The 25,707-nt window shown below is 45.8% G+C and overlaps 1 protein-coding gene across 29 annotated transcripts in view; it reads right to left on the bottom strand.

Annotated features, from left to right (window-relative positions):
• The window catches only part of CELF4 (CUGBP Elav-like family member 4), a 1,364,246-nt gene that overhangs the window by 87,208 nt on the left and 1,251,331 nt on the right, over positions 1–25,707 (bottom strand). For 16 of the 29 annotated variants that reach the window (XR_013221177.1, XR_013221171.1, XM_077284083.1 and 13 more), the window contains 2 exons: positions 23,658–23,723; positions 16,803–16,883 (listed from right to left, as the gene is read on the bottom strand). Coding sequence is in view for 24 of the 29 variants with exons in the window: in XM_077284083.1 (XP_077140198.1) it covers positions 16,803–16,883; positions 23,658–23,723 (147 nt within the window). In the remaining 5 variants the exon portion in view is untranslated. The remainder of the gene's footprint in view (positions 1–16,802; positions 16,884–23,657; positions 23,724–25,707) is intronic. The other 13 variants (XR_013221173.1, XR_013221179.1, XR_013221181.1 and 10 more) reach the window with 1 other exon arrangement.

The following is a 25,707-nucleotide window of genomic DNA, read 5'->3' as shown; positions in this document are numbered from 1 at the left end:
AGGTTGGATCCTCATCGGTCGGAACCCCAGTAAAGAGGATAACGTCCAAACTTGAGACAATTTCTTTGAGTCTGAGAAGAACCAGTCTCCTTCCCCCTCTGGCAGCAAACAACATAGTCTCTTCTTACTCTCCAAACTTTCATTGCAATCGTAACAAGCGGAGAATAAGTTTCCTCAGATTCACTGTCATGCTACTGTGGGGGGAGTGCTCCTTCCCTGACAAGCTGGCAGAAAGCTATTTACATTGGCTGTTGTGTGTGAACAGAGGCTCACTGTGCAGAGAACAGGCTGTGGGAAGAGACTGCACACACAATGGACGTGCACATTGCTGTACACGATAAACATGATTTGGGCCATAATACGTCAGTCATAACTCATCACTGAATGAGTGTAAAAACAAAATGTGTTGCTCTTTTGGTGATGGAATGCCCCTTTAAGTAGATAATGGCCATCAATGGTCAATAAATTAGTCCAAGAGACATCATGCTCCACACGGATGTATAGCCAATTCCTTGGATACTAGTCTTGCTTTGTTGCTATGGATACACTGTCTCTTATATGGGTTGTCAGGCAGCACCTCCATAGCAACCAATCTGGTCTTCAGTTCAATGGAGAGGTGACAATGATCTGAGGGCAAATTTAGTAGGTGAGTAATATAACGAGGGCCACATTCTGGCAACGTGTAAGCTAGCATTGCACCTGATCTTTTTCCTTGAGATTCAGAGTCACTTGCTTCTGATCAGAACTACCTGACTGGCACTGAAGCCGCCCTCGCATTATTATTATGTTATATGGCCGTGCCCCCAGCTGATGCCTCCAAAATTTGTGTTACATATATGTAACCCTCTCACTACAAAGAGGGAGCTTTTTCATAGTGACATTGCATTTCTTATTGTAACACAACATGTTAAAGGGAACCCGTCATCTGATTATGCTGCCTAACCCACAGGCGGCATGAATCAGAGTCTGGCTGTAGTATTGCAGCCGGTAATGTTTTACTCTGAAATGCTGAGGTGGGGACTATGCCACGAACCGTGTCTCCCATGACTAGTCCGAGAGACCGGTTCCCAGCGGCTTCTCCCCTCCAAGCCCCGCACAGGTCTGTCCCTGTGTGTTTGTATGGGGAGTGATCTGTCAGTCTGGGAGACCTGGAAGGTGAGAAGCTACCTAGGAGCGGCCTCTTGGACTAGTCATTGGAGACACATGGTCCTCAGTGGTTAGCCCCCCTCTAAGCCTCGCACAGATCTCTCTCTGTGTCTATGTATAGGGAGAAACCCGTCAGTCTGGGGGACCTTGGAAGTGAGAAGCTACCTAAGAGCAGCCTCTTGGAATAGTCATTGGAGACACATGGTCCTCAGTGGTTTGTCCCCTCTAAGCCCCACACAGATCTCTCTCTGTGTCTATGTATAGGGAGAAACCCGTCAGTCTGGGGGACCTTGGAGGTGAGAAGCTACCTAGGAGAGGCCTCTTGGACTAGTCATTGGAGACACATGGTCCTCAGTGGGTTGTCCCCTCTAAGCCCCACACAGATCTCTCCCTGTGTCTATGTATAGGGAGAAACCCGTCAGTCTGGGGGACCTTGGAGGTGAGGAGCTACCTAGGAGTGGCCTCTTGGACTAGTCATTGGAGACACATGGTCCTCAGTGAGTTGTCCCCTCTAAGCCCCACACAGATCTCTCCCTGTGTCTATGTATAGGGAGAAACCCGTCAGTCTGGGGGACCTTGGAGGTGAGGAGCTACCTAGGAGTGGCCTCTTGGACTAGTCATTGGAGACACATGGTCCTCAGTGAGTTGTCCCCTCTAAGCCCCACACAGATCTCTCCCTGTGTATAGGGAGAAACCCGTCAGTCTGGGGGACCTTGGAGGTGAGAAGCTACCTAGGAGCAGCCTTTTGGAATAGTCATTGGAGACACATGGTCCTCAGTGGTTTGCCCCCTCTAAGCACCGCACAGATCTCTCCCTGTGTCTATGTATAGAGAGAAACCCGTCAGTCTGGGGGACCTTGGAGGCGAGAAGCTACCTAAGAGCGGCCTCTTGCAATAGTCATTGGAGACACATGGTCCTCAGTGGTTTGCCCCCTCTAAGCACCGCACAGATCTCTCCCTGTGTCTATGTATAGAGAGAAACCCGTCAGTCTGGGGGACCTTGGAGGTGAGAAGCTACCTAGGAGCAGCCTTTTGGAATAGTCATTGGAGACACATGGTCCTCAGTGGTTTGCCCCCTCTAAGCACCGCACAGATCTCTCCCTGTGTCTATGTATAGAGAGAAACCCGTCAGTCTGGGGGACCTTGGAGGCGAGAAGCTACCTAAGAGCGGCCTCTTGCAATAGTCATTGGAGACACATGGTCCTCAGTGGTTTGTCCCCTCTAAGCCCCACACAGATCTCTCTCTGTGTCTATGTATAGGGAGAAACCCGTCAGTCTGGGGGACCTTGGAGGTGACAAGCTACCTAGTAGGAGCAGCCTCTTGGACTAGTCATTGGAGACACATGGTCCTCAGTGGTTTGTCCCCTCTAAGCCCTGCACAGATCTCTTCCTGTGTCTATGTATAGGGAGAAACCCGTCAGTCTGGGGTACTTTGAAATTTCGCAAAATTAGCCAGCGCTAACAACTTTTTGGAAAGTAGTCAGAGCTTAGTCAGGAGGTGGCGTGGATGAGTGATGTCTACAAAAGTAGCGTAAATTACAACAGAAATGTTCCAGATCTGGAGCATGTTATTTGCACGTGCCTTTGACTGGATTTGGCACATCTTACTTCAGTGAACTCTTCATCAGGTCTCGGGTAAACATGATTGTCTTGATGAATGGAGGCCTAAATATACATCTATTTGGGACTCATGTAGTCAATTTTTGTACCCTGACGATCTGCTGTAAGGTACAGTTCCAATAAAGTGATTTTAAAGGGGTTATTAGGGACTTTAACAATGATGATGTGACGCCCCAGGGTCCTGGTCGTCACATAGGCATTGCTTTCCTCACGAGGAGAGTGATGTCATGCTTGGAAGTGATGAAGGATATCTTTCACCAGGTAATCACATACGCACAACACGTTCATACTCCAGGCCAGAAGGGGGAGCTCCAAACCCGGATTAAGGGGAACTTCCCTAATATATTCTGGCTGGAGGGGAAATTAGTGGGCAGTCTGTCAGAGGACAGAGGAGAGTGCAGTCGGACAGTGAGTGTCAGAAAGACTGAAGGGGCCATGTAGCCAGAGTCGCTACAGCTACAGGAGAAGGGAAACAGAGAAGGAAAGAACAACTTGTGGAAAGTGTGCAGGTGAAAGAAGGCACAGGAGAGTGACACCAGGGAAGCAGAGCAGTAATTTGGCTACCTCCCTGGCTGTGCACAGATTCCGGTAGCCGGAAGACTGAGGCGAACTCTAAGAGGCATAGCTGAAACCGACAGGACAGCTGAACTTCAAGTTACCTGTCCGCCTTTACACCCAGGAGGCACAGTGACATACAGGGCCCGGTTCGTGATAGAGACCCTGTAAAAGGCTTGAGTCACCTGTCATACGGGTTTGTGTCCTAACCTATATGGAGGACAGTGAGGAACTGTGAGGACCTTATCAGAAGCCATAGGCAGTAAGGGACTACACCACTGCGCTTTGAGGAAGGCTTTCATCTCCACCTGGTAAAGGGGACTCTGGATTCGCTTCCAAGCCGACCGCACCCTGCCTACCCTGTCATGGTTCCCAATGGCAAGGGAACGTCAGAGAACTTAAATAACAGACTAGCTCTTGGGTGATGGAATCTCGAGCTGACCGTGAGCTAAACCTACCACACAACTAACAGTGGCCGGGTGACGTACCTACGTTTTATCCCTAGACGCCCAGCGCCAGCCGGAGAACTAACTAACCCTAATAGAGGAAAAAACAGACCTGGCTTACCTCTAGGGAAATTCCCCCAAAAAGGAGACAGAAGCCCCCCACATATATTGACGGTGAGTTCAGAGGAAAAGACATACGCAGTATGAAGGTAGGTTCAGCAAAGCGAGGTCCGCTTACTAGATAGTAAGAAGATACAATAGGGAACTTCACGGTCAGCTGAAAACCCTATTAAAATACCATCCAGAAATTACTTTAAGACTCATGTGTCAACTCATGACACCGGAGTGGTAATTTCGGCCCACAAGAGCTTCCAGCTACAGAAACATAACATAACTGTGAACTGGAACAAAAATGCAAACAAACTTAGGACTAAGAGTCCAACTTAGCTGATAGTAGTCTAGAAGCAGGAACATGCAACAGAAAGGCTCTGGTTACATTGATGGCCGGCACTAGAATAACTGAGCAGCAAGGCTAAATAGGATACTCCCATATCCTGATGGAAACAGGTGAACAGAGAAAGTGAAGCACACAAGTCCAGTACCACCAGTGACCACCGGGGGAGCCCAAAAACCAAATTCACAACAGTACCCCCCCCTCAAGGAGGGGGCACCGAACCCTCACAAGAACCACCAGGGCGATCAGGATGAGCCCTATGAAAGGCACGGACCAAATCAGAGGCATGAACATCAGATGCTGTCACCCAAGAATTATCCTCCTGACCGTAGCCCTTCCACTTGACCAGATACTGAAGTTTCCGTCTGGAAACACGGGAGTCCAAGATCTTCTCCACAATGTACTCCAATTCACCCTCAACCAACACCGGAGCGGGAGGCTCAACGGAAGGCACAACCGGTACCTCATACCTGCGCAATAATGACCGATGGAAGACATTATGGATAGAAAAAGATGCCGGGAGGTCCAATCGAAAGGACACAGGGTTAAGAATCTCCAAAATCTTATACGGGCCGATGAACCGAGGCTTAAACTTAGGAGAAGAAACCCTCATAGGGACAAAACGAGAAGACAACCACACCAAGTCCCCAACACGAAGACGAGGACCAACACGACGACGGCGGTTAGCAAAATGCCGAGTCTTCTCCTGGGACAACTCCAAATTGTCCACCACCTGTCCCCAAATCCGATGCAACCTATCCACCACAGTATCCACTCCAGGACAATCCGAAGACTCCACCTGACCAGAAGAAAAGCGAGGATGAAACCCCGAATTGCAAAAGAAAGGAGAAACCAAAGTGGCAGAACTAGCCCGATTATTGAGGGCAAACTCCGCCAACGGCAAAAAGGCAACCCAGTCATCCTGATCCGCAGACACAAAACACCTCAAATAAGTCTCCAAGGTCTGATTAGTTCGCTCAGTCTGGCCATTAGTCTGAGGATGGAACGCAGACGAAAAAGACAAATCAATGCCCATCCTAGCACAGAACGCCCGCCAAAATCTAGACACGAACTGGGTCCCCCTGTCAGAAACGATATTCTCCGGAATACCATGCAAGCGAACCACATTTTGAAAAAACAGAGGAACCAACTCGGAAGAGGACGGCAACTTAGGCAAGGGCACCAAATGAACCATCTTTGAAAAATGGTCACACACCACACAGATGACAGACATTTTCTGAGAAACAGGGAGATCAGAAATAAAATCCATAGAGATGTGAGTCCAAGGCCTCTTTGGAATAGGCAAAGATAACAACAATCCGCTAGCCCGAGAACAACAAGGTCTGGCCCGAGCACAAACATCACAAGACTGCACAAAAACTCGTACATCTCGAGACAGAGAAGGCCACCAGAAGGACCTAGCCACCAAATCCCTGGTACCAAAGATCCCGGGATGACCTGCCAACGCAGAAGAATGAACCTCCGAGATGACTCTACTGGTCCAATCATCAGGAACAAACAGTCTACCAGGCGGGCAACGATCAGGTCTATCCGCCTGAAACTCCTGCAAAGCCCGTCGCAGGTCTGGGGAAACAGCAGATAATATCATCCCATCCTTAAGGATACCTGTAGGTTCAGAATCACCAGGGAAATCAGGCTCAAAACTCCTAGAAAGGGCATCCGCCTTCACATTTTTAGAACCTGGTAAGTATGAGACCACAAAATTAAACCGAGAGAAAAACAACGACCAGCGCGCCTGTCTAGGATTCAGGCGCCTGGCAGACTCAAGATAAATCAAATTCTTGTGATCGGTCAATACCACCACCTGATGTCTAGCCCCCTCAAGCCAATGACGCCACTCCTCAAAAGCCCACTTCATAGCCAAAAGCTCCCGATTACCAATATCATAATTTCGCTCAGCGGGCGAAAATTTTCGAGAAAAGAACGCACAAGGTCTCATCACGGAGCAATCGGAACTTTTCTGCGACAAGACCGCCCCAGCTCCGATCTCGGAAGCATCGACCTCAACCTGAAAAGGAAGAGTAACATCAGGCTGACGCAACACAGGGGCGGAAGAAAAGCGGCGCTTAAGCTCCCGAAAGGCCTCCACAGCAGCAGGGGACCAATCAGCAACATCAGCACCCTTTTTGGTCAAATCAGTCAAAGGTTTAGCAACATCAGAAAAACCAGTTATAAATCGACGATAAAAATTAGCAAAGCCCAAAAATTTCTGAAGGCTCTTAAGCGAAGAAGGTTGCGTCCAATCACAAATAGCCCGAACCTTGACAGGATCCATCTCAATGGAAGAGGGGGAAAAAATGTACCCCAAAAAAGAAATCTTTTGAACCCCAAAAATACACTTAGAACCTTTCACACACAAGGAATTAGCCCGCAAAACCTGAAAAACCCTCCTGACCTGTTGGACATGAGAATCCCAGTCATCCGAAAAAATCAAAATATCATCCAGATACACGATCATGAATTTATCCAAATATTCCCGGAAAATGTCATGCATAAAGGACTGAAAGACTGAAGGGGCATTTGAAAGACCAAAAGGCATTACTAAATACTCAAAATGGCCCTCGGGCGTATTAAATGCGGTTTTCCACTCATCCCCCTGCTTAATTCGCACCAAATTATACGCCCCACGGAGATCAATCTTAGAGAACCACTTAGCCCCTTTTATTCGAGCAAACAAATCAGTCAGCAGTGGCAGAGGATACTGATATCTGACTGTAATTTTATTCAAGAGTCGATAATCAATACACGGCCTCAAAGAGCCATCTTTTTTAGATACAAAGAAAAAACCGGCTCCTAAGGGAGATGAAGAAGGACGAATATGTCCCTTTTCCAGGGACTCCTTAATATATTCTCGCATAGCAGCATGTTCAGGTACAGATAGATTAAATAAACGACCCTTTGGAAATTTACTGCCCGGAATCAGATCTATGGTACAATCGCAATCTCTGTGAGGAGGTAGTGAACCAAGCTTAGGCTCCTCAAAAACATCACGATAATCAGATAAAAATTCCGGAATCTCAGAGGGAATAGATGACGAAATGGAAACCAAAGGTACGTCCCCATGAGCCCCCTGACATCCCCAGCTTAACACAGACATTGCTTTCCAGTCAAGAACTGGGTTATGAGATTGTAACCATGGCAATCCGAGCACCAAAACATCATGTAGATTGTACAACACAAGGAAGCGAATCGTCTCCTGATGGTCTGGATTCATACGCATAGTCACTTGTGTCCAGTATTGTGGTTTATTACTAGCCAATGGTGTAGAGTCAATACCCTTCAGAGGTATAGGAACTTCCAGAGGCTCTAGATCAAACCCACAGCGCCTGGCAAAGGACCAATCCATAAGACTCAAAGCGGCGCCAGAGTCGACATAGGCATCCGCGGTAATTGACGATAATGAACAAATCAAGGTCACAGACAGAATAAACTTAGACTGTAAAGTGCCAATTGAAATAGACTTATCAACCTTTTTTGTACATTTAGAGCATGCTGATATAACATGAGTTGAATCACCACAATAGAAGCACAACCCATTTTTTCGCCTAAAATTCTGCCGTTCGCTTCTGGACAGAATTCTATCACATTGCATATTTTCTGGAGCCTTCTCAGAAGACACCGCCAAATGGTGCACAGGTTTGCGCTCCCGCAAACGCCGATCAATCTGAATAGCCATTGTCATGGACTCATTCAGACCTGTAGGTGCAGGGAACCCCACCATAACATCTTTAATGGCATCAGAGAGACCCTCTCTGAAATTCGCCGCCAGGGCGCACTCATTCCACTGAGTAAGCACAGACCATTTACGAAATTTTTGGCAGTATATTTCAGCTTCATCATGCCCCTGAGAGAGGGCCATCAAGGTTTTTTCAGCCTGAATCTCTAAATTAGGTTCCTCATAAAGCAACCCCAAAGCCAGAAAAAACGCATCCACATTGAGCAACGCAGGATCCCCGGGTACCAACGCAAATGCCCAATCCTGAGGGTCACCCCGCAGCAAGGAAATTACTATCCTAACCTGCTGTGCGGGATCTCCAGCGGAGCGAGATCTCAGGGAAAGAAATAATTTACAATTATATTTGAAATTCAGGAAACGAGATCTATCCCCGGAGAAAAATTCTGGTATAGGAATTCTAAGTTCAGATATAGGAGCATGAATAACAAAATCCTGTAAATTTTGAACCTTCGTAGCAAGATTATTCAAACCTGTAGCCAAACTCTGAGGATCCATTTTAATCAGGTGAGATCAGAGCCATTCAAGGATTAGAAGGAGAGAGAGAGACAAAGGCTGCAATTAGAGCAGAAATGCAACTAAGTCAACTATAGAGCAAGCTCAGAGGAAGAAAAAAAAAAAAAAAAAATCTGCAGACTTCTTTTTCTCTCCTTTCTTCTGCCAACGGTTTTAACACTGGGCCAGCCATACTGTCATGGTTCCCAATGGCAAGGGAACGTCAGAGAACTTAAATAACAGACTAGCTCTTGGGTGATGGAATCTCGAGCTGACCGTGAGCTAAACCTACCACACAACTAACAGTGGCCAGGTGACGTACCTACGTTTTATCCCTAGACGCCCAGCGCCAGCCGGAGAACTAACTAACCCTAATAGAGGAAAAAACAGACCTGGCTTACCTCTAGGGAAATTCCCCCAAAAAGGAGACAGAAGCCCCCCACATATATTGACGGTGAGTTCAGAGGAAAAGACATACGCAGTATGAAGGTAGGTTCAGCAAAGCGAGGTCCGCTTACTAGATAGTAAGAAGATACAATAGGGAACTTCACGGTCAGCTGAAAACCCTATTAAAATACCATCCAGAAATTACTTTAAGACTCATGTGTCAACTCATGACACCGGAGTGGTAATTTCGGCCCACAAGAGCTTCCAGCTACAGAAACATAACATAACTGTGAACTGGAACAAAAATGCAAACAAACTTAGGACTAAGAGTCCAACTTAGCTGATAGTAGTCTAGAAGCAGGAACATGCAACAGAAAGGCTCTGGTTACATTGATGGCCGGCACTAGAATAACTGAGCAGCAAGGCTAAATAGGATACTCCCATATCCTGATGGAAACAGGTGAACAGAGAAAGTGAAGCACACAAGTCCAGTACCACCAGTGACCACCGGGGGAGCCCAAAAACCAAATTCACAACACTACCCTGTGATCTGGTGCCCTGGACTGTGGTTGACTGAAGCCTACAGTAATCCAGGTAAAAAGACTGCAAACCTGTGTCCTCGTTCTTCACTGCACCTCTCACCATCTTCACCTATACACCGGGAGCCCTGGGGACCTACTTCACCTGTGGGAAGTTATTCCATCTAGCTGCCATAACATAACCCCGAAGACCCCTTTAAGCAGCGTTTGTCCCCACTGACCGAATACCACAGGTAGCGTCACGAACACAAACTTTAATCAATTTCTCTTTTACATGGGCGCCCAGGACCATCGACCGGGTCGCCGCCGTGACACATCCCTTTAAGTACCGGACCCGGTACCGAGTACCCCACAGCCCTGGTGGGCGTTCCAATGACTTATCCTGAGGATAAGTCATCAATGTCTGATTAAGGGGGTGTAACATCTGGCACCTTCACCAATCAGCTGTTCCAGATGGACCTGCTCAGTTACTGAGCTGCACAGCTTCATCAATGGAACAATGGCCGTGGCCGGGTACAACTCATCCACCTTCTATTGATTTGAGTAGGGGGTAGATATGTAGTACCTGTACAGTGCCGTAACTGAGCAGTTCCAACTGCCACCAACACCGGGAACAGCTGATCGTCAGGGGCTGCCGAGTGTTGCACTAACACCGATCAAACATTGATGACCTATCCTAAATAAAAGCCATCAATGTTAAAGTCTCGGACACCCCCTCTAAGAAAATTTGTAGGTGAAATTGATCTGTGATGTGGAAGTTTAAGCTGTGGATTGTCACGGTGGATTTCACCCTTGCAATGATTATCAGCAGCAAATCCACAAAATTGTGCAGTGATTGTTGTAGAGTGAATGCAGCGGATCGGTGTTTGGAGGACGAAGCCTTCAATATTTAAATGAATTTTCCCAAGATCAACATTTATCATCCATCAACAGGATAAGTATATGATTGTGGGTTCTCCATAGGTCAACAGAGTCAACGTCTGTGTGGCTGTATTTAATTGTTTCCATCAATCCCCTAGACTTTGACTGGAGCACTATTCAACCGCCACTCCATGCAGTACCGTTTATGTTCAACCGCCACTCCATGCAGTACTGCGCTCGTTCAACCACCACTCCATGCAATACTGTGCACGTTCAACCACCACTCCATGCAGTACCGTGTATGTTCAACCGCCACTCCATGCAGTACCGTTTATGTTCAACCGCCACTCCATGCAGTACTGTGCACGTTCAACCGCCACTCCATGCAGTACTGCGCACGTTCAACCGCCACTCCATGCAGTACTGTGCACGTTCAACTGCCACTCCATGCAGGTCTGTCTCTTCATCGTGGCACCTCACATCTATGGAGTTGCTGATGAACCGCATGAACGGGGAAACGCATCGAGGCTGGAAGCTAAGTTCTCTGGGCTAATTCCCAGCTAGGCTTTTTTTCTATTATTGACAATGACCACCAATTTAGTATTTATGTGTCCCAATTTGACCCATCGTGGGTAATTGTCTTTGCATGAACCATGCTGTTTAACCAGTTTGTGCAGTCCCTCTGATTGTGTCTGCAAGTCCTGTTGGAAATTGTGAGAGGATGATTGTCTTTGTTTAATTTTTGGGTCCTCACTTTTTTCAGCTATCTATATTGATCTATTGGGGTTATCTGATTTAAATTATTATTATTATTATTATTTATTGTTATAGCGCCATTTATTCCATGGCGCTTTACAATTCCATGGCGCTTTACTAAATGGTACCGTGACTGTATATAGTCTTGTCAGGACATATTTCTTAAATCTGAGTGTTGTCTGCAAGTCCTGGTGGAGACTGTGAGGGGATGATTATCTATGTTCAACTTTTGAGTCCTCACAATTTTGGGTAAATGGCACCTTTATTGTATATGGTCTTATGGTCTTAACAGGACATATTTATTAACTGAAACTTGACTTTTGCAAAGTGACCACATAAGGGTGCACAACATTTGGAATAACCTCTTCTCTATATATTGATAAGTTCTATCCTTTCATTTTTTTTATTGCTTATTGTTTTGCAACCTATAGCATAATAGTATGTACTAGGGCTAGTCATGGACAGCCGTCGTGGAGTGGGGGCGCCAAACAATCGTGCCTAATAGGGTGCCAACCCCCACTGCTAGGAAGGGATAGTAGGTGAGTGTAGGGAATTGATAGGTTATTGCTAAGACCTATATTTTTATTAATCTATTTAATTTATGTTTGCACAGGGAAGGTATTTTTAACCAATTTGCCATTAAAGTTTATACTTTTTAAGGGATTACATGTTACACACTTGGATTTTTCTTCCCTTCTCTTCATAATATAATTTTTCAACCGCCACTCCATGCAGTACTGTGCATGTTCAACTGCCACTCCATTCAGTACCGTGCACGTTCAACCGCCACTCCATGCAGTACCATGCATGTTCAACCGCCACTCCATGCAGTACCGTGCATGTTCAACCACCACTCCATGCAGTACTGTGCATGTTCAACCACCACTCCATGCAGTACCGTGCACGTTCAACCGCCATTCCATGCAGTACCATGAATGTTCAACCGCCACTCCATGCAGTACCGTGCATGTTCAACCACCACTCCATGCAGTACCGTGCATGTTCAACCACCACTCCATGCAGTACCGTGCATGTTCAACCGCCACACCATGCAGTGCTGTGCATGTTCAACCGCCACTCCATGCAGTACCATGCACGTTCAACCACCATTATATGCAGTACCGTGCATGTTCAACCGCCACTCCATGCAGTACCGTGCATGTTCAACCACCACTCCATGCAGTACTGTGCATGTTCAACCACCACTCCATGCAGTACCGTGCACGTTCAACCGCAAGTCCATGCAGTACTGTGTACGTTCAACCGCCACTCCATGCAGTACCGTGCACGTTCAACCGCCATTCCATAAGGAACCTCACAAAATTGCAGTCAAAAAATCCCATAAAAATTGAAAGTTTATTAAATATTCAATAAAATCAAATAATCCAATAGAGGACAAATAAATGGATAACAGAGGGAAACAGGTGAAGCATCATGTGGCGGTACAAAACAACCAAAAGGACTCAAGTCCACATCACTGCAACACTTATATTACCATCAGTATAAAGGGCCCATGGCCATATACATACTTGGATCAATATCCCCTTAAATCAACGATAGCAGTATCATACAGATCATGGCCAGAGACGCCCATCTAAACATGTTCTCTACCTGGTAGTGTCGCAGTGAGAGGTCCAGAGTCCACCCCGACGCGCGTTTCGGAGCACAGAGCTCCTTCCTCAGGGGCCATTCCATGCAGTACTGTGCATGTTCAACCACCACTCCATGCAGTACCGTGCATGTTCAACCGCCACACCATGCAGTACTGTGCATGTTCAACCGCCACACCATGCAGTACCGTGCACGTTCATCTGCCATTCCATGCAGTACTGTGCATGTTCAACCGCCACTGCATGCAGTACCGTGCATGTTCAACCGCCACTCCATGCAGTACCGTGCATGTTCAACCACCACTCCATGCAGTACCATGCACGTTCAACCGCCACTCCATGCAGTACCATGCACGTTCAACCACCATTCCATGCAGTACCGTGCATGTTTAACCGCCATTCCATGCAGTACTGTGTACGTTCAACTGCCATTCCATGCAGTACTGTGTACGTTCAACCGCCACTCCATGCAGTACCATGTATGTTCAACCGCCACACCATGCAGTACTGTGTACTTTCAACCGCCATTCCATGCAGTACTGTGTATGTTCAACCACCACTCCATGCAGTACCATGCACGTTCAACCGCCACACCATGCAGTACTGTGTATGTTCAACCGCCACTCCATGCAGTACCGTGCATGTTCAACCGCCATTCCATGCAGTACTGTGTATGTTCAACCGCCACTCCATGCAGTACCGTGCATGTTCAACCGCCACTCCATGCAGTACCGTGTATGTTCAACCACCACTCCATGCAGTACCGTGCATGTTTAACCACCACTCCATGCAGTACCATGCACGTTCAACTGCCACTCCATACAGTGCTGTGCATGTTGAACCGCCACTCCACACAGCACTGTGCATGTTCAAATTGCTGGAGCAACACGTCCATCTTGAACTGTCCTCCCACCTCTCCTCCTGCTCCCTCTTTGATCGGTTACAATCTGGCTTCCGTTCCCATCACTCAACTGAAACTGCCCTAACTAAAGTCACCAATGACCTACTAACCACCAAGAGCATGCAACACTACTCTGTCCTTCTCCTGGACCTGTCTTCTGCCTTTGACACTGTGGACCACTCCCTTCTACTACAAATCCTCTCATCTCTTGGCATCACAGACTTGGCCCTTTCCTGGATCTCATCATATCTGACAGATCGGACATTCAGTGTCTCCCTCCCCCACTCCACCTCCTCACCTCCCCCCTTGTCAGTCGGTGTTCCTCAAGGCTCTGTTCTAGGACCCCTACTCTTCTCCATATACACCTTCGGTCTGGGACAGTTCATAGAATCCCACAGTATGCAGTATCATCTCTACGCCGATGACACGCAGATCTACCTATCCGGACCTGACCTCACCTCCTTACTTAGACTGTATGGGATTTTGGTGTCTGCTATTTCAGCCTTCTTTTCTGCTCGCTTTCTACAACTGAACATGGACAAAACAGAATTCATCATCTTTCCCCCATCTCACTCTATCCCTCCACCAGACCTATCCATCAATGTCAATGGCTGCTCACTTTCCCCAGTCCCACACGCCCGGTGCCTTGGGGTGATCCTCGACTCTGGCCTCTCTTTCAAGCCACATATCCAAGCCCTTGCCTCCTCCTGCCACCTCAAACTCAAAAACATTTCCCGGATCCGCACATTCCTTGACCGCGACACCGCAAAAACACTAGTGCATGCCCTTATCATCTCCCGCCTCGACTACTGCAACCTCCTACTCTCTGGCCTCCCCTCTAGCACTCTGGCACCACTCACGTTCAACCGCCACTCCATGCAGTTCCGTGCATGTTCAACCGCCATTCCATGCAGTACTGTGTATGTTCAACCGCCACTCCATGCAGTACCGTGCATGTTCAACCGCCACTCCATGCAGTACCGTGCATGTTTAACCACCACTCCATGCAGTACCATGCACGTTCAACTGCCACTCCATACAGTACTGTGCATGTTGAACCGCCACTCCACACAGCACTGTGCATGTTCAAATTGCTGGAGCAACACGTCCATCTTGAACTGTCCTCCCACCTCTCCTCCTGCTCCCTCTTTGATCGGTTACAATCTGGCTTCCGTTCCCATCACTCAACTGAAACTGCCCTAACTAAAGTCACCAATGACCTACTAACCACCAAGAGCATGCAACACTACTCTGTCCTTCTCCTGGACCTGTCTTCTGCCTTTGACACTGTGGACCACTCCCTTCTACTACAAATCCTCTCATCTCTTGGCATCACAGACTTGGCCCTTTCCTGGATCTCATCATATCTGACAGATCGGACATTCAGTGTCTCCCTCCCCCACTCCACCTCCTCACCTCCCCCCTTGTCAGTTGGTGTTCCTCAAGGCTCTGTTCTAGGACCCCTACTCTTCTCCATATACACCTTCGGTCTGGGACAGTTCATAGAATCCCACGGTATGCAGTACCATCTCTATGCTGACGACACGCAGATCTACCTATCCGGACCTGACCTCACCTCCTTACTTAGACTGTATGGGATTTTGGTGTCTGCTATTTCAGCCTTCTTTTCTGCTCGCTTTCTACAACTGAACATGGACAAAACAGAATTCACCATCTTTCCCCCATCTCACTCTATCCCTCCACCAGACCTATCCATCAATGTCAATGGCTGCTCACTTTCCCCAGTCCCACACGCCCGGTGCCTCGGGGTGATCCTCGACTCTGGCCTCTCTTTCAAGCCACATATCCAAGCCCTTGCCTCCTCCTGCCACCTCAAACTCAAAAACATTTCCCGGATCCGCACATTCCTTGACCGCGACACCGCAAAAACACTAGTGCATGCCCTTATCATCTCCCGCCTCGACTACTGCAACCTCCTACTCTCTGGCCTCCCCTCTAGCACTCTGGCACCACTCCAATCCATCCTACACTCTGCTGCCCGACTAATCTACCTGTCCCCCCGCTATACCCCGGCCTCTCCCCTATGCCAAGCCCTTCACTGGCTTCCTTTCGCCCAGAGACTCCAGTTCAAAACCCTCACAATGACCTACAAAGCCATCCACAACCTATCTCCTCCATACATCGGTGACATGATCTCCCGGTACCTACCAACACGAAACCTCCGATCCTCTCAAGACCTCCTTCTCTACTCCCCTCTCATCTCTTCTTCCCAAAGCCGCATCCAAGACTTCTCCCGTGCTTCCCCCATACTCTGGAACTCTCTACCCCAGCACATCAGACTCTCGCCTACCATAGAAACTTTCAAAAAGAACCTGAAGACTCACCTCTTCCGACAAGCCTACAGCCTGCAGTGATCCTGAACCTACTGAACCGCCGCACAACCAGTTCTACCCTCTCCTAGTGTATCATCACCCGTCCCCTGCAGGCTGTGAGCCCTCGCGGGCAGGGTCCTCCCTCCTGATGTACCCGTGTGCCTTGTTTTTTGCTCATGTTTAATGTATTTGTCTATATTTGCCCCGTATTTCACATGTAAAGCGCCATGGAATAAATGGCGCTATAAAAATGTTTAATAATAATAATAATAATGTTCAACCGCCATTCCATGCAGTACTGTGTACTTTCAACCGCCACTCCATGCAGTACCGTGCACGTTCAACCATCATTCCATGCAGTACCGTGCACGTTCAACCATCATTCCATGCAGTACCGTGTATGTTCAACCGCCACTCCATGCAGTACCGTGCACGTTCAACCGCCACTCCATGCAGTACTGTGCATGTTCAACCGCCACTCCATGCAGTACTGTGCATGTTCAACTGCCACTCCATACAGTACTGTGCATGTTGAACCGCCACTCCACGCAGCACTGTGCATGTTCAACTTCCACTCCATGCAGTACTGTGCATGTTCAACTGCCACTCCATACAGTACTGTGCATGTTGAACCGCCACTCCACGCAGCACTGTGCATGTTCAACCGCCATTCCATGCAGTACTGTGTACTTTCAACCGCCACTCCATGCAGTACTGTGCATGTTCAACCGCCACTCCACGCATCACTGTGCATGTTCAACCGCCACTCTATGCAGTACCATGTATGCTCAGCCACCACTTTATGCAACTCTCTCCACATTGTGGTTGTACATGAACCCCCCTTCTAATTATTGTGCGGACCGTCTCCTGTTTTATGAATTGGGAGAACCCCTTTAAATTCGGACACACAGGGAACCTCTTTCCTTACGGCCGGTCGGGCACTCACCTTCTCTCTGTTGCTGTGGGATCATTGGAGGTGGCTGTGGAAAAGCTTGGCTGATCTGTCCATAGGCAGCAGGATAAGCGGCTATTGGGGAAACAAGAAAAGAGAAGTCAGCGAGACTCTATTAACTTCTTATTCCTTCCCACAGAAAAGGTCTGAATGTTAGCGAGGGCTTCCTGACCCAATGCTGTATAATTGGAGGGTAAAGTATATTGCATGAAATTGCGGTGCCAAAGGCAAAAGTTTCATAGACTGCAGTACTAAAGAAATCTAAATTCCGGAGCCCGCTGTTGTCAGATTTGACACTTTCCTTCCTTTTCTACATCATACTGGTAGTTGCTATTTTTTTTCTGGTTCACCTACGTACCAATTATATTGTACAAAATGTAAGTGCACTGAAAAAGTAATGGTACAGTATGTTCCCCCAGCTGACATGGCAAGAAACATAATAATGTATATTTAAGGCCTGTGTACTAAGAAATAATGGATACAAATTGCTATATTTATGTGCCATTCTACACTCATCAAGGTTTACAAAATCCAATCTGCTTGATTCCGGAGAAAAGCCACAAGAAAAGATTACGCACGGTGACAGATTATAATCAAGCTCAATGCGGGTCTAAATGGAAATTTTTGCGCGCCGGTGCTGGGTTACCCTTTGTGTTTGGATACAATGATTTCTGAATTTAGAAGCACCACCATAATCCTTCTATAGAAATGCATTATCTCTGCTGCCCTCTGCTGGTCAGATCAGAATCCGCGCCATCGCTTTTATTGCATTGTTATGGCATGAAATAATAACATCCAAGTCCATGAGCATCGGATGCCACAGCTAAGTCTTATACAGATTCTTAGTAACACCAACCTCTACTTTACCTGTAATGTTTTCTCAAATATTTCTACGGTAGTTTACATATTGCATAAATCTATATTCCAGCGTGTGTATTTGGGAAATACACTGATAATTATTTGTGTAATTAATTGGTTAACCATATATGGTAAATACAGGACCAATGATTCTAGGTTGTGGCTGATGTTGATTGATGCATGTAACGCTCAACTCAAGTGCAAACAATCTGCGAAACAAGATATTTAAAGGGATTGTCCACTTAGGAGAAGAGTGGCCCATAGTAATTGAGCAATCAGCTATTATCAATAGTGGATGGAAGCTGTGACTATTTATTGCTGTCTATTGGCAAAAATAGGTCATTAGTGTACTGCAAATTTGCAGGTGGTCCGCCACTGCAAAACCTGCTATTTTAGCCCTTCTCCCCACTTTAGTTTATAAAGGAGGGTCCCAAACCTTGGACCCTCCTCTAATTATCATGAGAACCCCATTATAGCATAAGCCGATCCATTGCATCATTTTATATCATTGACCCACTAGGTGGTGACAACAGGATGTGAAATCTAATAAATAAATGTCATATTTTCATATGTTTCCATCATCGTTTTAAGGGAAACAGTCAGCAAGTTTTGTTATGGAATCTGAGAGCAGAATTATGTAGGGGCAGAGACCCTGATTCCAATGATGTCTCACTAACTGGGATGCTTGGAGTAGTTTTGATAAAATCCCTGTTTTCTCTGCTGTAGATGTAGCGGTGCTCAGAATGCTGAGCCCTGTATAACCCCGCCCACATACCGGATTGTCAGCTTTCTGTGTACACTGTACAGTGTCAGCAAGTTGACAATCAGTGGTGGGGTCGGAATAATACAGATTAGCTGGGCTGCCTGGCACACGACACCTAATCCTGCAGTGATCATTTTCTACTAATGATACTGAAACTACAGCAAGCAGCTGAGCAAGTGACACATCCCTGGAATCAGACTCTCTGCCCCTACATTATGCTGATCTGATATTGAATAGCAAAAACCTGCTGACAGATTACCATTAAAGTCTGGATGGCTGGGGAATGTATTATGAATGTTTATATATTTTATTTTTTATTAGATAATATTTTTACCCCCTGACAAAACCTGATGCGAAACGCTCGTCGGTGCATTTTTTTTTTTCATTGGTTTCATTATTATTTTTCCTTTGAATATTTATAACTGGCACTTACTATTTTGGGCTCATAAGTTCATTTGACTTTCCGTCTTCAATGCTGAGACTGTATATGTACATATAATTACTTATTTTTTTTCTACGTGATCTGTCCTATATCTTTATTGGGCAGGCAGTGTCAGTACCCACCGATCTATAGTATTTTTAATGTCTAACTTTATATATTTATTATATTGTTTTTTTTTTTACATTCTCTAATAAGAAATAAAATATATACATATTTTCTTAATATGTTGAGCCCTGCACATTTTTTTGTACAGATATTCTTAAATTTATTGTAGTTATTGGCCCCTTACCTTCAGCTCACAGCACTAATGCAGGTTTGTTTATAGAATAGCCATGCTCTTCCATCCTACAAATATGTCCTTCCATACCATTGCTCATGACTCAACAAATCTGGTGGTGATCGGCTTTTAAAAATAGACATTATTTCGTGATACTCTGTCGGGTGATGTTTATGTATCAGTGTCTGCCACCATTACCCTTTCAGAATAGTTGTTAAGGACTCAGATATATCACTATTGAAATTCAGTGCAAAAAAATAGTTATAAAAACCCTCAACAGACTGCAAAACACATCACAGCCTAGGAGTGGCCACATCCAGACACATATTGCAGAAACATCTCCCGATAGTGTACCCCAAAATCATGTTTTTTTTTTTCCAAAGCTGGTCTTCTTGTTATGTTTATCTTTTTATATGTTTGGGCAAGAAAGTTCCCATCAGTAAATCTGTATAGGTTGTAATCTGTACTTTTAGGTTTCAGACGTCAGGAGTCACCCCATTGGGGTGCTGAGCGGACTGGGGCGCCAACCAGTAACCAACTCCAGGTCCGCACTTTTCAGCTACACGCAAATGTGACATTATCCTCAATCACACATTTATAGAACAATGAACTGGTAGATTGATAAATGAATAAGATGCCTGTACGTAGTGATTCATGTATATAGGGCCAAGTACTGCTCATATAAGAGGGTTGTGGCCCACCAGAGGATTCTCCTGTTCTCCAGTGGGCCAGTCCAAGCCTGGTTGAACACACACAGTACAACAGTATAAGACGTCTGTATACAAGTTTCCACTATTTTGGAGTTAAATATTCTTGTAATCTCATGTCTCTGGGCGCTGGGCAGGCTGTGCCCTCTCCACGGGGGTAAATTGATTAGACGCAGGGTAACCGGTGACCTTACTGAGATTTACGAAGACTTTTTGAACTCTTCGATTTCATTGAATTACTCTCTTAATATGAAACGTGAAGCTTTGAAATAAATAGATGACAGTCAGCGGAGGCATCCAGAGTCAGGCTGATCTTATTACACTAACGTAGACTTTTCCAAGACTCGGAAGCCAGAAGACGATTGTGCTGCTGGGATTATGTCTTAGTGGACCGGTCATCGCTCCTGACGGGTCTGGTCGGGTAAATAATTGTATTTCAAAGAATCTATCGATTCTGGAACATCTTCTTCCTGAAGTTGACTCTGTTGTTCCTATGTTATTCCTCCTGGAAATTTTACGAATAAATTGACAACTGGGTGTCACCATTACACTTGTTAAAGGGATAGGTCGTTGCATAGTCTGACACTGTCAGCAATTATTGGGCAATGTCAGACTTTATAGTGACAGACTCTCAACTGTTAACACCATGATGAAGTCAATTTATTTAGGAATTTACAAGGAACGATATGGAAGTCATTGACTTTTCAGGAAGAATACAATTATTTTGAAAAATAGACTTGGTGTCAGGAGAAGTGAGAGGTCCACTTTCAGTGGTCACAACCAGGATCTTGCCACCTAGGGAATATAGAAAGATCATGTAGATGGAAAGCAACTAAAACGCCTAACAAGGCTGGAGATCCTACAATGGTGCCCATTCACCAAGACTGGCAATTTATACATAAGTCTTAGGGAAGGTGCAGAAGACTGTATTTTCGATCCAAGCGGGCCATGGTGGTGCTAACATAAAAATCAACAGATACTCCTCTAGTGGACCCGCATCGCTCCTCTGTCTCTGGGCATCCTCTTCCGGTTAGGAGGTGGACACAGCAGTGGTCACGTTCTATCCAAGCCAGGAGAAAAAACTAGGAGACTGTTTGTTCCATGTTGGAAGAAGAAGCCAGGAGATTATCAGGAGACTCCAGCGGCAATAGGGAGGAGCGGCCAAGGTCTAGTAGGTGAATACATATTTTTTGTAAAGTTAGCACCACCATAAGACCATTAAAGGACTCTGTTAGGAGATGTTTATGCTATAAGTGGACATCCAGTGGTTGTCGTGAGAATTGCAGGCAGTCGTATGTATGGATGGTATGTCACTATCTTGTATTGAATTTCTTTTGTGATATTTTTAAGTATTCAATCAAACATAAGGAAAGGTCGGGGTGGTCACACTTTATGGGGGACTGTCTGCTTAGAGGGGAGACGTTTAAGGTTTTGATGCTAAATACATTCTTCTGTGTTGGTCTGATGACTCCATTGCCTATTGAATAACTTGGTGAGATGACTCTATCCACTTCTGAATTAATGAGGCAATGATGCTTGAAGAAGTCAAACTTTAATGAGCTTAAGATATAAAAATATATTGGGAAGTGAATAAAATATTAATCATCCTCATTGCTCTTCTCGTGAAATAAGTGTAGATTATTGCTAATTTATCCAATTTCTCTACAATGTTCTCCAAAAGAAAGTAGAACAATCATGTTACTGGGCTATTTCCATATTTCCGCATTATAAACTGATGGCACATGGCTAGAATACACCATCACTTTATGATCATGGGCTCCAATCTCTAGGACCCCTATGGATCCTGAGACTGAAGACTCTTCAGTGCTGGGACCTCTACAGATCCTGAGAATGAAGAATCTTCAACGCTGGGACCCCTACAAATCCTGAGAATGAAGACTCTTCAGCTCTAGGACCCCTACGAATCCTGAGAATGAAGACTCTTCAGCTCTAGGACCCCTACGAATCCTGAGAATGAAAAATCTTCAGCGCTGGGACCCCTAAGAATCCCGAGAATGAAGACTCTCCAGTGCTGAGACCCCTACGAATCCTGAGAATGAAGTCTCTTCAGCTCTGGGACCTCTATGGATCCTGAGAATGAAGACTCTCCAGCTCTGGGACCCTTATGGATCCTGAGAATGAAGACTCTCCAGTGCTGAGACCCCTACGAATCCTGAGAATGAAGTCTATTCAGCTCTTGGACCCCTATGGATCCTGAGAATGAAGACTCTTCAGCGCTGGGACCCCTATGAATCCTGAGAATGAAAAATCTTCAGCGCTGGGACCCCTACGAATCCTGAGAATGAAAACTCTTCAGTGCTGGGACCCCTACGAATCCTGAGAATGAAGACTCTTCAGCGCTGGGACCCCTACGAATCCTGAGAATGAAAATTCTTCAGTGCTGGGACCCCTACGAATCCTGAGAATGAAAATTCTTCAGTGCTGGGACCCCTACGAATCCTGAGAATGAAGACTCTTCAGCTCTGGGACCCCTACGAATCCTAAGAATGAAGACTCTTCAGCTCTGGGACCCCTACAAATCCTGAGATTGAAAAATCTTCAGTGCTGGGACCCCAACGAATCCTGAGAATGAAAACTCTTCAGTGCTGGGACCCCTGCGAATCCTGAGAATGAAGACTTTTCAGTGCTGGGACCTGGGACCACTACGAATCCTGAGAATGAAGACTCTTCAGTGCTGGGACCCCTACAAATCCTGAGAATGAAGACTCTTCTGCTCTGGGACCCCTACGAATCCTGAGAATGAAGACTCTTCAGCTCTGGGACCCCTTCGAATCCTGAGAATGAAGACTCTTCTGCTCTGGGACCCCGGCATTGTCTTTCTTCCACATAACAGAGTTCCCTAACACCTGGCTGTGCTGGAAATTGCTTAAAAGTGAATGTGGGCTCAGAGGCCCCAAAAATTAGAATAGGCCCTGCTCACGTCACCAATCCCATGAAACAATGCTCGGCCCCCCACCAGTCTCTACTACCTTCTGGGACACATGACCACTGGTGCCCTTTAGGCAAAGACTGGGAATCAGGTCTTCATTCTCAGACTCAACAGGCCTCCTAGAGCTCATACTCCTGTCGATCATAAAAGGATGCCTAGTCCTAGTGATGGGCCACCACTTTGTGACATGGGAATAACTATTGATGGGCTGTGAAGGAGTTTACCCTACTTTGAAAGTTATTCTCAGTGGGGTAATAAAAAACTATATTCACCTCATGGACCTTCACAACTCCTCCACACTCAGTAATGTGTCACCTGGTGGTTTTGGTTCATCAACATCGGGAGAGGGAGGTCTCAGGACCAATCAGCAGCCAGTGATTGGCCGCAGCCTTCACATTCTATTTAAGCAGAAGTCGCTTTGGATGGAAAGTGAAGGCTGCAGCCAATCAGTGGCCACTGTTTGGTTTCTGGCTGTTGATTTCCTGTGATCGGCGGTGGTTACAGTACTGATTATGGAGGAGCGTTGCCAGTCCAGGAAGTGAATATAGATTTTTTTTCATTTATAGATCCATCTTGGCCCATTGAGAATAATTTTTTTTAAAGTGGTGGAAATCCCATTTAAAGAGTTTAGACCAAATAATCATGGGAAAATTGAAAAATCTCATCTATCTATCTAGAAAAAAAATACAAAACAAAGCAGCATCATTAAAATGTTATTGGTGTTTGAGATCCCTTGATATAATATATGGCACCATATATACATTCATATATCACCATGTATTACAAGTCTATCATATGAACACATGCGCAGCCGAATATAAGAGTTTATTAGGAGAAAGTGTTAATACTAACGACCTGCGTACTGCTGCACTCCTGCATAGGCTTGCTGCAATGGATCTGCCGCAGTGGGGCTCTGTGCTGGAAAACCAAAGAGAAAAAAAACAAGAATTAGTGATCGACCCTGAGACGCTGTGACCATACATACATGATTGGATGCAGCACATTCATTTCAGAACCTCCACGTACACATCGAAAATTACATAGGAGGATGTGGAAGAGCCATCCGCTAACATGGGAGGGACTATACTCTCGGCTTTCCGCCACATTCCACAAAAGTGAAACTAAGAACAAAAATGGGTCATTTATTGGAGGCAACAAGTCAAACATGATAAAAAAAAGTAAGAAATAGGCAAAATGTATTGACTTCTGCAATGTAAGGCGGTGTTGTCCGGCAGTCGCTATGTATCATCCATCAAAGCAAGCGGCTATGCGCTAGGTATATTGAGAGCATAGACTATATCATAATGCACTGGTCCAAGGGTCTGCCTAAGACCCTCGTGTACATGACACATCTGTGTGCACGGAGTATAAAGCAATCCCTCTGCACATATGCCACCCTCTTTTTCAGTTGCATCCATACTCCATGACTTTGTAAGTAGTGAACCAATAGTAGCAAATCTGCCAAAAATCAAAATTTTTCTAAATTTGCACAAATCTATTTATTGAATTCTTTTGAGGGCCAGTAGCAAGTTAATAATAAGAAAAGACGATACTCATCTTGTGTATGCCCGCTCTTCACCTGCCCTGCCACCCCAGCTCATCGCCTGGTCCTCCAATCGCTTTGGATTGCTCTATGGATCAATACTCTCTTCAGTCTGGATCTTCCGGTGCTGACTCAGCCTCCCGTAGACATATGGTGAGTGACGTACATAATTGACATCAACGACATGCTTTGAGTCCTACTGGACCGTGTGATGCCATGTCAGAGCCCGAAGGTCCAGACTGAAGACCGAAGAGAAGACTTAAGAGAAGAACGATCTGAAGGCCAATCTGGAGCAAATGGCGGACCAAGGGGTGAGAGGCAATGCGGCAGGGCAGGTGAGGAGCAAGTCTGGGGCTGATGAGTGTATTCTAATATTACTTTTTCCCAACTTAATGGCCCTCAATTTATTGTGCTTTAGGGTCTGGAGAAACTTCAGAGTATGATAAAAGCCTTTTTGGGGAAGATTCAGATCAAACCAAATCTATTGGCCAATTTGAGTAATCTCTCAAAAGCAAATTTTGAAAGGTTCCCTCATCTCTAACAAGAAGATATAAAAGAGGTTCCATTCACTTCCAAATCCACAGAGTGCAATATGTAAGGGGTCTTAGGTTCTTTCCACAAGGACTTATTGCGGGGGTCTATCGTTCTTATTTTGCTATGTTAAAGCGGTTGTCCAATACACATTTATTAACTATCCCCAGAAGAGGTGACAAGTGTATGACTGCCGGTGGTCGGGCCAATCCCAAAGTCCTAGGTGCGAATGAAGACGTATTGAGCGTCTGCGCCGACTGCTCTATTAGTTTTTTATAATACCGGTGGTAGCATATACTCAAGACCACTCCATTCACACTTGGGACCCTCATTTTTAGCATAAGTGGTGGTCTCAGCAGCCGAACCCCAGAAATCATACATCTACAGCATATCTGTACCTTGGTATGACAGTTTAGAGACTGTGGCTAATTACATGGCTATAACAACCAGGGTTCAATTCTTGAAAACTAAGACAATGACTTGGCTCGACCAGCAGCTTAGATGCAAATGAAAACATGGGGGCAATTGCTTGTTTGGGCCAAATGGACCATAATCATGGCCACTTTATGCACCAACTTTAGATATGACACTTGGATCATATCTAAGGCCACTGTTGTTTGGTAGAGCCAAGATACATCCACAGTTGAGAAGGGTAACAGACACTAAATCCTTCATGGGAATGGATTTTTTTTATTGGACTGGATAGGCTGACATCAAAGCAGTCTAGGAAAATGTGTGACCTGCGGTAATACAGATATCAACACGCTTCCTCATTAAAATGGGTGTCACTGTTAGCACTAGACCCAATTTTAAAATGAATTGTATCGC

This window comes from Ranitomeya variabilis, chromosome 1 (genome assembly GCF_051348905.1).
Source record: "Ranitomeya variabilis isolate aRanVar5 chromosome 1, aRanVar5.hap1, whole genome shotgun sequence".
NCBI classification, from domain to species: Eukaryota; Metazoa; Chordata; class Amphibia; order Anura; family Dendrobatidae; genus Ranitomeya; species Ranitomeya variabilis.
The sequence above is the reverse complement of the archived record's forward strand: the minus strand, read 5'-3'. Positions and strand labels throughout refer to the sequence as shown.